General features: G+C 44.7%; 1 protein-coding gene across 4 annotated transcripts in view; it reads left to right on the forward strand.

Annotated features, from left to right (window-relative positions):
• KIFC3 (kinesin family member C3) overlaps window positions 1-12,156 on the forward strand; it is a 77,278-nt gene that overhangs the window by 46,564 nt on the left and 18,558 nt on the right. For all 4 annotated transcript variants that reach the window (XM_077288994.1, XM_077288992.1, XM_077288993.1 and 1 more), the window contains exons 2-5: window positions 9,336-9,829; window positions 10,064-10,108; window positions 10,367-10,474; window positions 10,569-10,790. In XM_077288994.1, coding sequence (XP_077145109.1) covers window positions 9,464-9,829; window positions 10,064-10,108; window positions 10,367-10,474; window positions 10,569-10,790 — 741 coding nt within the window. In that variant the 5' untranslated portion in view covers window positions 9,336-9,463. The remainder of the gene's footprint in view (window positions 1-9,335; window positions 9,830-10,063; window positions 10,109-10,366; window positions 10,475-10,568; window positions 10,791-12,156) is intronic.

The following is a 12,156-nucleotide window of genomic DNA, read 5'->3' on the forward strand; positions in this document are numbered from 1 at the left end:
TGTCCTCAGTACGCTGATGTGAGGGGGAACCACTTTTTGGGTGCACGGCAGGGCTCAGAAGGAAAGGAGCGCCGTTTGACATTTTCAAGCTAAAATTGGCTGGAATTTAGATCGGACGCCGTGTCGCGTTTGGCGAGCCCCTGATGTGCCTAAACAGTGGAAACCCCCCACAAGTGACCCCATTTTGGAAACTAGACCCCCTAAGGAACTTATCTAGGTGTGTGTTGAGCACTTTGAACCCCCAAGTGCTTCACAGAAGTTTATAACGCCCAGGCGTGAAAATAAAAAATCCTATTTTTTCCACAAACATGATCGTTTAGTCCCCAATTTTTTATTTTCCCAAGGGTAACAGGAGAAATTGGACCCCAAAAGGTGTTGTCCAATTTGTCCTGAGTACGCTGATACCCCATATGTGGGGGGGGAACCACTGTTTGGGCGCATGGCAGGGCTCAGAAGGAAAGGAGCGCCGTTTGACATTTTCAAGCTAAAATTGGCTGGAATTTAGATCGGACGCCATGTCACGTTTGGCGAGCCCCTGATGTGCCTAAACAGTGGAAACCCCCCACAAGTGACCCCATTTTGGAAACTAGACCCCCTAAGGAACTTATCTAGGTGTGTGTTGAGCACTTTGAACCCCCAAGTGCTTCACAGAAGTTTAGAACGCCCGGGCGTGAAAATAAAAAATCCTATTTTTTCCACAAACATGATCGTTTAGTCCCCAATTTTTTATTTTCCCAAGGGTAACAGGAGAAATTGGACCACAATAGGTGTTGTCCAATTTGTCCTGAGTACGCTGATACCCCATATATGAGGGGGAACCACTGTTTGGGCGCATTGCAGGGCTCAGAAGAAAAGGAGCGCCGTTTGACATTTTCAAGCTAAAATTGGCTGGAATTTAGATCGGACGCCATGTCACGTTTGGCGAGCCCCTGATGTGCCTAAACAGTGGAAACCCCCACAAGTGACCCCATTTTGGAAACTTGACCCCCTAAGGAACTTATCTAGGTGTGTGGTGAGAATTTTGAACCCCCAAGTGCTTCACTAAAGTTTATGACGCACGGCGTGAAAATAAAAAATTGTATTTTATTCCCACAAAAATTATCTTTCAGTCCCCAATTTTTTATTTTCCCAAGGGTAACAGGAGAAATTGGACCCCAAAAGTTGCTGTCTAATTTGTTCTGAGTACGCTGGTACCCCATATGTGGGAAAAAACTGTTTGAGCCCTTCAGGACTCAGAAGGGAAGCAGTGACGATTTGGAATGCAGACTTTGATGGACTGGTCTGAGGGCGTCATGTTCCGTTTGTAGAGCCCCTGATGTGCCTAAACAGTAAAAAAAAACACAGGTGACATCATTTTGGAACCTAGACCCCCAAGGAACTTACTTAGATGTGCCCCCTCTTTGGAACTAATCTACTGGTTCCTGTAAAGGTATACAAAAAGAAATAAAATTGAAAACAACTTTATTGAAGCTAATCACAAATAACCATAAAAGGCCACAAAATTACAAAACAAGGGAAATCTCAGTAAAACAAAGCAGACACTGGGCAATAGTGATCTACTGGACACAGTTGAATTACATCAATGCACAATGCAATATATAATATAGTGATTGACTATAGTTGTACTAACAAAGGTCATACAATACTATGGTAGAAGGTACACTATAATGTGCAAACAAAAAAGCACAATAAGATAGTATAGATTGCAATTATTGCCAAGGATCTATATATATGTAGAACTTATGTGCTAAATTGTTACAATTATTACCAAAATTGTATATGTATGTAGAACTTATATGCTAAAGGGATATATGCAAAACAAGCGACAAAAAAATCTTTTTGTGACAACAAAGAAAGGGTAAGTAGTAAAGTGCAAATAGTGCTATAAGCCTATGGTTCTATGAAAACCCAAAATAGGCACAAGACGCCACCCTTAAAGAGCTTACTAGTAAGGTATAGCTCCAATGAATACTGCCATAAAGATCCGCAATTAAGGTGCATCTACATATAAACTACAAATAAATATGCATTGAACGGCAATGAAAGACTATAACTTACATTAATGCCCAAACAAGTGTCCCGTGCCCATGCTGCAACCCCGACAGCGCCGTTTCGCCAATCAGGCTTCTTCCATACGGGGGCAAGATGTATTGTGTGTGAAAAACGCTCATCTTATATCGTGTGAGTTAATCCGGATACTGGCAACAGCTGATGACAAAAGCGGCGTTCAGGATACATAACGGCGCATGCGTCGGATTCCAGGCGCTCGTGAGAAGAATGTGACTTCCGGACCTCCGCCTCTGGAACGCAAGCGTGGAACGCTCGCGTCACCTGGTGGGCGCGGCCGGAAGTCACCGGGCGGCTAGATCCAGGGCATGCGCACAAGACCAGGAACACCGTATGTGCAAAGACTCCGCTGACAAAGTGAAGTGAGACTAAACAGGGACGTGATAAAGGTTGGCTATTGCAAAAGAATAGTGCCCTAAATGTGTGCAAAATATTTAAACAACAAAAAAATGCCCAAAAGTTATAAATGGATAACTGAAAAACTAAATTATGCACAAAATAATGATTAATAACATGTATATAATTAACAAATATAGTGATAGACAGAATAGTAATATAAACATACTAAACAATTATAATAATACCATAATAATGTGCAAGTATATATTATAAAATAGTGGATAAATATAATAAATACTCTAAGGAGCAATAACTTTACTCACAACTATAATATAAACACCACATAAAAATGAGCATTTTACAGACTGAATATATATACCAAGAATACAAAGGATAGACACAATATAAAATTGGACAGCAAACGGAATAATCCACAATGTAGATGTATACACATATATAAAATTATAAGCAGGAAATGTAGATCTTGATAGAAGAGACGACCCTGCATCTGGCTATAATCAAGATTCCAAACCATAAAATTGATTCCCGAATACAATAAATAATCCTAAAATATCAATAATAAATAATTAAAATAGCGACAAAACCAGACACACACATTAAAAGCTGCACAGAGATGTATAACACAAAATCTTGAGATAAACAGGGGAAACCCAGAAAAAACAAACCAAACCGAAGGGAAGGGAGGGGCAGAAAAAGAGGGGAAGCTTAGGAACGAGAAGTAGAACCTAAATAGGAGGAATGAGGAGAAAGAAAAGGGAAAATGATGCACTAACCACTAGAAGTAAATAAGGAGCCATTAAATGGTTTAAAGAAAAGAAATGAATCCCATGGTTTCATTAAGACCTTGGGGAGCCATGGTACCAAGTTGATAAATCCATCTACTCTCCTTACGTGCTAGGATTCTTCCTAGATTACCTCCTCTATCATTCAGTATGACTTGATCAATAGCTTGTATTTTTAGACCAGCTGGATTAGAATTATGAAATAATTTAAAATGTTTTGGTAAGGTTTTCAACATGTTGACATCTTCCACGATGGTAGCTTTTTCAATGTCAAGCACATGTTCCCTAGTACGTATCTTTAGCTTTGTCAGCGGAGTCTTTGCACATACTGTGTTCATGGTCTTGTGCGCATGCCCTGGATCTAGCCGCCCGGTGACTTCCGGCCGTGCCCACCAGGTGACGCGAGCGTTCCACGCTTGCGTTCCAGATGCGGAGGTCCACAAGTCACATTCTTCTCACGAGCGCGTGGAATCCGACGCATGCGCCGTTATGTATCCTGAACGCCGCTTTTGTCATCAGCTGTTGCCGGTATCCGGATTAACTCACACGATATAAGATGAGCGTTTTTCACACACAATACATCTTGCCCCCGTATGGAAGAAGCCTGATTGGCGAAACGGCGCTGTCGGGGTTGCAGCATGGGCACGGGACACTTGTTTGGGCATTAATGTAAGTTATAGTCTTTCATTGCCGTTCAATGCATATTTATTTGTAGTTTATATGTAGATGCACCTTAATTGCGGATCTTTATGGCAGTATTCATTGGAGCTATACCTTACTAGTAAGCTCTTTAAGGGTGGCGTCTTGTGCCTATTTTGGGTTTTCATAGAACCAAAGGCTTATAGCACTATTTGCACTTTACCACTTACCCTTTCTTTGTTGTCACAAAAAGATTTTTTTGTCGCTTGTTTTGCATATATCCTTTTAGCATATAAGTTCTACATACATATACAATTTTGGTAATAATTGTAACAATTTAGCACATAAGTTCTACATATATATAGATCCTTGGCAATAATTGCAATCTATACTATCTCATTGTGCTTTTTTGTTTGCACATTATAGTGTACCTTCTACCATAGTATTGTATGACCTTTGTTAGTACAACTATAGTCAATCACTATATTATATATTGCATTGTGCATTGATGTAATTCACCTGTGTCCAGTAGATCACTATTGCCCAGTGTCTGCTTTGTTTTACTGAGATTTCCCTTGTTTTGTAATTTTGTGGCCTTTTATGGTTATTTGTGATTAGCTTCAATAAAGTTGTTTTCAATTTTATTTCTTTTTGTATACCTTTTCTTTCCCATACACATGGGGAATTGTGTTCTATAATATTGTTTAAAGGTCGTTATGATATTTGGGATTTTGTGATATATGGTTCATGTAAAGTAAATTAGTAGTGCATGGAGGTGTGGTACAATTTGAAGCAATCCTTCATACACAGGCCAGGTTTGTCGGGGCAGGTGTCGCATTGATAGATGGTGTCCTTGCATACTCCTCTTTTGTAGCACACTCGGCACCTTTTTTGTGGCTTACCTTTTCTATCAGTTGGCGGGACCACCCCTGGAAAATGCTGACCTGGTACGATACGAGCACCCTCAGTTCCGGAAGTACTGGGGCCCGCTCCTTCCCTCGTGCCAAACATCAGGGCCTTAACTACTACCTCCTGGAACTGAAGGTACGACGTATCGGTGTTGTGTGCACATCGTGGCAGCAGGAAAACGTTGGGCATTGCCATTTGTACGATGTACACGGACAGCTTTTTGTACCATACCTTGGCCTTTCTCAAAGCACTGTCCGGTTGGAGGAGTTGATCAGAGAGATCAATGCCCCCCATGTTTTTGTTGTACCCCAGTACACAGTCCGGTTTGCTGACCTGTGTAGAGGTACCCCTTACAGTGCTGAGGGCACTGCCATCACCGTGTATGGTGGTCAAGAGAAGGACATCCCTCTTGTCCTTGTACTTGACCACCAGCAGGTGGTCGCTACATTGGGCTTTGCTCTCACCTTTTCTGAGCATCTGCCCAAGTAGCATCTTCGGGAGGCCTCTCTGATTTTTGCGGACAGTACCGCAGGCTGCGGTACCTCGCGCAGAGAGGGAGTTGTAGAGTGGGATGCTGGAATAAAAGTTATCGGTGTAGAGGTGATAACCTTTATCCAGCAGTGGGTGCACCAAATCCCACACAATTTTCCCACTCACTCCCAGGATGGAAGGACACTCAGGCGGTTCAATCCTGCTGTCCTTCCCTTCATACACTCTAAGGGCCCCTAAAGAAAAGAAAGGCACGGGTTCAGACGCAGCGGCGGGGTGCGCGCAAGGGTATGTGAAAAAAAAAGAAAAGAAAGGCACGGGTTCAGACGCAGCGGCGGGGTGCGCGCAAGGGGATGTGGAAAAAAAAAAAAAGAAAAGAAAGGCATGGGTTTAGATGCAGCGGCGGGGTGCGCGCAAGGGGATGTGAAAACAAAAAAAAGAAAAGAAAGGCACGGGTTCAGACGCAACGGCGGGGTGCGCGCAAGGGGATGTGAAAAAAAAAAAGAGAAACGAAAGGCATGGGTTTAAACGCAGTGGCTGAGTGCGCGCAAGGGGATGTGAAAAAGAAAAGAAAGGCACGGGTTCAGACGCAGCGGCGGGGTGCGCACAAGGGGATGTGAAAAAAAAAAAAGAAAAGAAAGGCACGGGTTTAGATGCAGCGGCGGGGTACGCGCAAGGGGATGTGAAAACAAAAAAAAGAAAAGAAGGCACGGGTTCAGACGCAGCGGCGGGATGCGTGCAAGGGGATGTGAAAAAAAAGAAAAAAGAAAGGCACGGGTTTAGACGCAGCGGTGGGGTGCGCGCAAGGGGATGTGAAAAAAAAGAAAAGAAAGGCACGGGTTTAGACGCAGCGGTGGGGTGCGCGCAAGGGGATGTGAAAAAAAAAAGAAAAGAAAGGCACGGGTTCAGACGCAGCGGCGGGGTACGCGCAAGGGGATGTGAAAAAAAAGAAAAGAAAGGCACGGGTTCAGACACAGCGGCGGGGTGCGTGCAAGGGGATGTGAAAAAAAAAAAAGAAAAGAAAGGCACGGGTTTAGATGCAGCGGCGGGGTGCGCGCAAGGGGATGTGAAAACAAAAAAAAGAAAAGAAAGGCACGGGTTCAGACGCAGCGGCGGGGTGCGCGCAAGGGGATGTGAAAAAAAAAAGAGAAACGAAAGGCATGGGTTTAGACGCAGCGGCTGAGTGCGCGCAAGGGGATGTGAAAAAAAAAAGAAAAGAAAGGCACGGGTTTAGACGCAGCGGCTGGGTGCGCGCAAGGGGATGCGGGAAAGAAAAGTGAGCACGAGTGTTGATCGGTGAACTGCGTCACCAATCAACGCTCGGCGGCTGCTAAATTTGGGCACGGACGGACGTGGCGCAAAGTGGTGGTGGAGGGGGAAGGGGAAGGGGAGGGGAAAGGGGAAGGGGGGGAAAGGGGAAGGGGGGGGAAGTAAGAGCGGGCCGAGATCGGGGATAAACACTTACGTTTTTAGTCTCTCTTCTTTCTTCTTTCTTCTGGCTTCTTTCTTTTTTCTTTAGCAAGAATTGTGGTGTCACAGGCTACTGTGGCACCACAAGTCTCCGCACAGGAGGGGATCTCTTTCGGCATGACCGCTCTGCAGGAATCCTCACCAAGTGTGAGGATTCCTGCAGAGCAGTCAGACAGGTCAGGGGCAGGTGAGACAGGTCACAGTGGTCACACCGCTGCTGTGACCTGTGATTGGTGGGATCGATGATCACATCGATCCCACCAATCAGAGGAGGCCCTGGTGACACTGGTGTTGCTAGGCACCAGCCTATGATCGGAGCTCACAGCTCCAATCATAGGCAGGTCACCGGCAGGTGACCGGCAGGTCCCATCAGGGCACAGCACGGTCACACCGCTGCTGTGCCCTGTGATTGGCGCGATCGACGATCACACCGATGGCGCCAATCAGAGCTGCAGGATCCGGAGCAGGGCACAGGAGGCATGGCACACGACGCAGGGCACCGGAGGCTGCGGAGCAGGTAGTTAGAAGCAGGGCACAGCGCGGTAACACCGCCGCTGTGCCCTGCGATTGGCGCGATCGATGTGATCGTCGATCGCGCCAATCCGGGGGGTTTCGGCCGATGCCTGGCGTTGCCAGGCACCGGCCCCAGGATCGAGTACATCGGTACTCGATCCTAGCCTGGGACCTCACTGTTTCAGCCAATCTGATTGGCTGAAACAATGAGAAAGGCTGTGATTGGCTGTTCAGAATTGAACAGCCAATCACAGCGATCGGGAGGCCGGGGGGCGGCACCATACCCCAAGATGCCGAGGCCATCTTCCGTAAGCTAAGATGGCGTCGGAATTTTAATGCGATCACCGCGACTTAAGTCGCGGTGTCGCATTAAAGGGCTTGACGTACTATCCCGTCGGTGGTCATACGGGCCCACCCCACCTCGATGGGATAGTACGTCCAATGTCAGAAAGGGGTTAATAGGACAGTGAAAATCAGTTGATGTTACATTTCCTTTCTGAGAGAAAACAGATGCAAAATAGGATTTTAAAAGTTCGGCCTTCTCAACATCCTTTCTTACCATTTCATCATTTTCATCCTGTAAAAATCCTATAGCATCTTTGACTTTTCTTTTACTTTTGACATATCCCCAAATCCTTTTTTAATGCTTTTGACGTTTCTTGCAAGCCTTAATTCATTGTCAGCTTTAGATAATCTGATTCGTGCCCTGGAGGTTCTGCAGACAGCATTATATTCTTCTTTAGAAATGCCTCCCTCTTTCCATTTGATAAACATTTCTTTCTTCCTTTTTAGCATGTGCTTAAGTTCTGTGTTCATCCATCCTGGTTTCCTTAAATGCTTCATATTCTTCCCTCTTTTTGGAAATGTTAATGATTGTGCTTTGAGAATCTCATTTTTCAAGATTTCCCATCCTTCCTGGACATTTTTGTCCTTAAGGATATCCAGCCATTGGATCCCTCCGATTCTCTTTATGAATCTTTAAAATCTGCCTTTCTGAAATCTAACTTTGAAGTTTGAGTCTTCACAGGTCTTCCTCCTCTACTTATCCAAAATTCTAAAATAGCATGGCTGCTACTACCTAGGGTCCCAGCCACCTTTACCTCCTCAACCAGTTCCTCCCTGTTTAGAGAATTAGATCCAAGGTAGCAGATCCCCTTGTTTTCTCTCCTACCTTTTGGAAGATAAAGTTGTCAGCAAGAGAGGATAAGAATTTGTTTGACCTGTTAGTTTTGCCTGAGAGAGATTCCCAACAAATGTCTGGATAGTTGAAATCTCCCATGACAACTATGTCATATTTTTTGGAGAATTTGGCCATTTGGAGCATAAAAAGTTCATCGATATCTTCAGCTTGCACAGGCGGCCTGTACTAAATGCCTACAGTGGTGTCCTTTAGATTGTTCTGTCCTTGTATTCTTACCCAGTTTCCACAGAACTCCCAGTCTCTGAAGCTTGGATCTCTGTGCAGATATATGCTTTTCTAACATACAAGGCAACACCTCCTCCTCATTTATGAAGTCTGTTTCTTGCAAATACGTTGTATCCTTCTAGCCTTATATTCCAATCATGTGTATCATCTCACCAAGTTTCAGTGATTCCAATGACATCATATTTCTTTTCCTGTGTTAGTAGTTTCAATTCTCCTTGTTTGTTGCCCATGCTTTGTGCTTTTGTATAGAAACATTTTAGTTTGTGATTGGTTTCCCTTCCTCCAATATTTTTATTATTTAGATTTTTTTGTCTTTGTTCTTCCTTTCCATTTCTAATAGAGTTCTTAATAGTATTTGTCAGGTGTACGGCTTTTTCTGGCCTTTTGCTTCCCTTCCCACATCATCATATCATGTCATCATATCCTATCTTGTATAGGTTATGGGTGGGTGGTGTCTAGCTTATGTAAGCTTCTTGTTATTTCTACGTAACCTATAGGGTCGGGTGAAGGGTGTTTCTCAGTATATAATGTATAGGTTATTAGGGGTCATATGTCTTATAAAGGGCCTAGGCATGAGCATATGTATAAAGCAGGGCTTTCAGGGACATGGTGTCGATGCAAGTGTTGTCCCCTGCACGGTGTACCTTTTTTCTAACCCTCTGCCATATTCTCCATCCCAGGCTGCTGGTGGTGTGTACTGGGGAGGACTTATGGTACTCCAGGCCCCCTGATCACGGTGGGACCCTGGAAATATGATGGAAAAAGATCCCCAGACCTTGTAGAGCAAAGTCCTCAGGACAGCAGTTCAATGCAGCATCTGAGGGTAACACAGAGGCCACCAATGGCAAAGGTCCAAGCATGGAGAGCACATCACGAGGAGAAAAGCCCTCCAGGAAAGAGACAGGCGGAGCTCAGCAACCAACAAGAGACCCCCAGAGACATCCAAGTACAGATGCAGTTAACAAGACTGCAGGTAGAGCCCATAGTACAAGACGACAGACAGACCAAATGTGATGAACCAGCAGAAATGAGACAGCTGGAAGGTGATAGCCCTGGTAATGGAAAGGAACGATGTGTGGAAGAAGACATGTTACATATCAAGTTGTACAACATGCAGGACATGTTAATTAAGAAGCAGAAGGAAAATGAAGATATGTGCAAGAAACTTCTAGAGGTGAGATCTGATCACCACTATGGTTTGGGTAGCACATTTTGGGTGTTTTGGTCATCCTTATGATTTGTGTGGCATCATTGTGGGTCTTATGGTTTGAGTGGCACCATTGTGGGTCTTGTGGTCTTTCTTATGGTTTGTGTAGTGCTATTGTGGGTCTTGTGGTCATTCTTATGGCTTGTAAGGCACCATCATGGGTCATGTGGTTAATCATGGTTTTGTGCTTGTGTTTTACAGATGAAGCACCAGGTTGAGGAGATATCTAGTCTTCAGCCTCAGATGGTAAGTTGAGCTTAGCAGCAGAATAAAAGATATGTCCTGGATCTGAATCCCACAACTGATCCAGTCAGCTCCAGTTTGGGATAATATTTGGGTATCTATCATATTAAAAACATGATGGAGAATGCTGAATCTTGCAATCAAGAATCTGAAAACAGGGACACCCCTCGGTAATCCGCCGCCGATCCAGGGAAACCAGGAACCGTTCTTGGCCAAACTTTTCATATGGAATCAGGAATAAGTCACATCCTTTACTTTTAGGGGGACACAGATTTGGAGAAGCACCGTGACATCCTGGTGTCAGAGAACAGACGTCTGAGGCAGGAGCTGCAGCATCTCAGGAGCGAACAGGACAATGAAAATAGTCAGGTAACACCATGCCCTCCCTGCCACCTCAGGGCTGTGGTCAGACCTCGCACTGGCAATCTCCTGTGATAAGCGGCTTTTTCTTTTTGTGATCCAGGAACTGGAGGCTATGAGGCAGCGTCTCCTGCACCTGGAGCACGAAGAGGCTGAGAGAAAGGCGCTCATCTGCACTTTACAACACGAGGTTCAGCAGAAAGCAGAGAGGCTGGCCGAGGCTGAACTGCGAGTGAGGGACTCCATACGTGAGAGGGTGGAGGAAGAGGAGAGGCTGAATCGCAGATTAAGGGAGTACCAGCTCTCTCAACCGCCGCAAATAAAGGTTAATCATGTGTCATGCCTTACCAGAAATATACAAAAATTTACCGGCTGCCAGCTGAAGAGCGGAAAAAGCATTATCCCAACTGTAACCATCCCACCACTGACCCATCTACTATAAGTCTGCCCCAATGTCGCGCCCAGCTGGCACCGGGCCACCCACCACCTCCGCAGATCCAGAGAAAGCAGAAACATCACCTTGATTCTTACCTGAAAGGTTCTGGTTCTCACGGACCTGCTGCACTAGGAATGGAGCAGGTCTCATTCAATAGATAAAACAGAAATGGCTTGTCTATTGGTGTCTGAGGCTCCGATAACACTCCTGGAATTCCACAGGAACCATCTTATTGATGGGGATGGATGATGCCATGAGGAGGTGAAGAAAAGAACATTTTAGGCAAGAATAACATCTCAATGTCGTCAAGATGTTACTGTGTGTACGTATGTGTGGGCATGATGTGTAGGTATGATGGCGCAGTGCGTGCATATGAAACGTGCAGCATGTATGATGTGCAGGTATGAAACGTGCAGCATGTAGGATGTGCAGGTATGATGCGCGCAGTGTGAATGAGGTGTGCATGTGTGCGTATGAAGCGTGCAGTATGTATGTGTATGTATGAAGTACGCAGTGCATATGATTAGGTATGATGTGCGTATTGTGTGTGCGTATGATGCATGAAGTGTGTATGATGTGTGCAGTTTGTGTGCGTATGATGTGTAGATTGTGTATTGTACGTGATATGTAGACTGCGTATTGTACGTGATGTGTAGACTGCGTATTGTATGTGATGTGTAGACTGTATTGTATGTGATGTGTAAACTGTATTCTACGTGACGTGTAGACTGTGTATTGTACGTGACGTGTAGACTGTATTGTACGTGATGTGTAGACTGTGTATTGTACGTGATGTGTAGACTGTGTATTGTACGTGATGTGTAGACTGTGTATTGTACGTGATGTGTAGACTGTGTATTGTACGTGACGTGTAGACTGTATTGTACGTGATGTGTAGACTGTGTATTGTACGTGATGTGTAGACTGTGTATTGTGCGCGACGTGTAGACTGTGTATTGTACGTGACGTGTAGACTGTGTATTGTACGTGACGTGTAGACTGTATTGTACGTGATGTGTAGACTGTATATTGTACGTGATGTGTAGACTGTGTATTGTACGTGATGTGTAGACTGTATTGTATGTGATGTGTAGATTGTGTATTGTACGTGATGTGTAGACTGTGTATTGTACGTGATGTGTAGACTGTGTATTGTGCGTGATGTGTAGACTGTATTGTACGTGATGTGTAGACTGTATTGTATGTGATGTGTAAACTATTCTACGTGATGTGTAGACTGTGTATTGTGCGTGAT

Source organism: Ranitomeya variabilis, chromosome 2, assembly GCF_051348905.1.
Source record: "Ranitomeya variabilis isolate aRanVar5 chromosome 2, aRanVar5.hap1, whole genome shotgun sequence".
NCBI lineage: Eukaryota > Metazoa > Chordata > Amphibia > Anura > Dendrobatidae > Ranitomeya > Ranitomeya variabilis.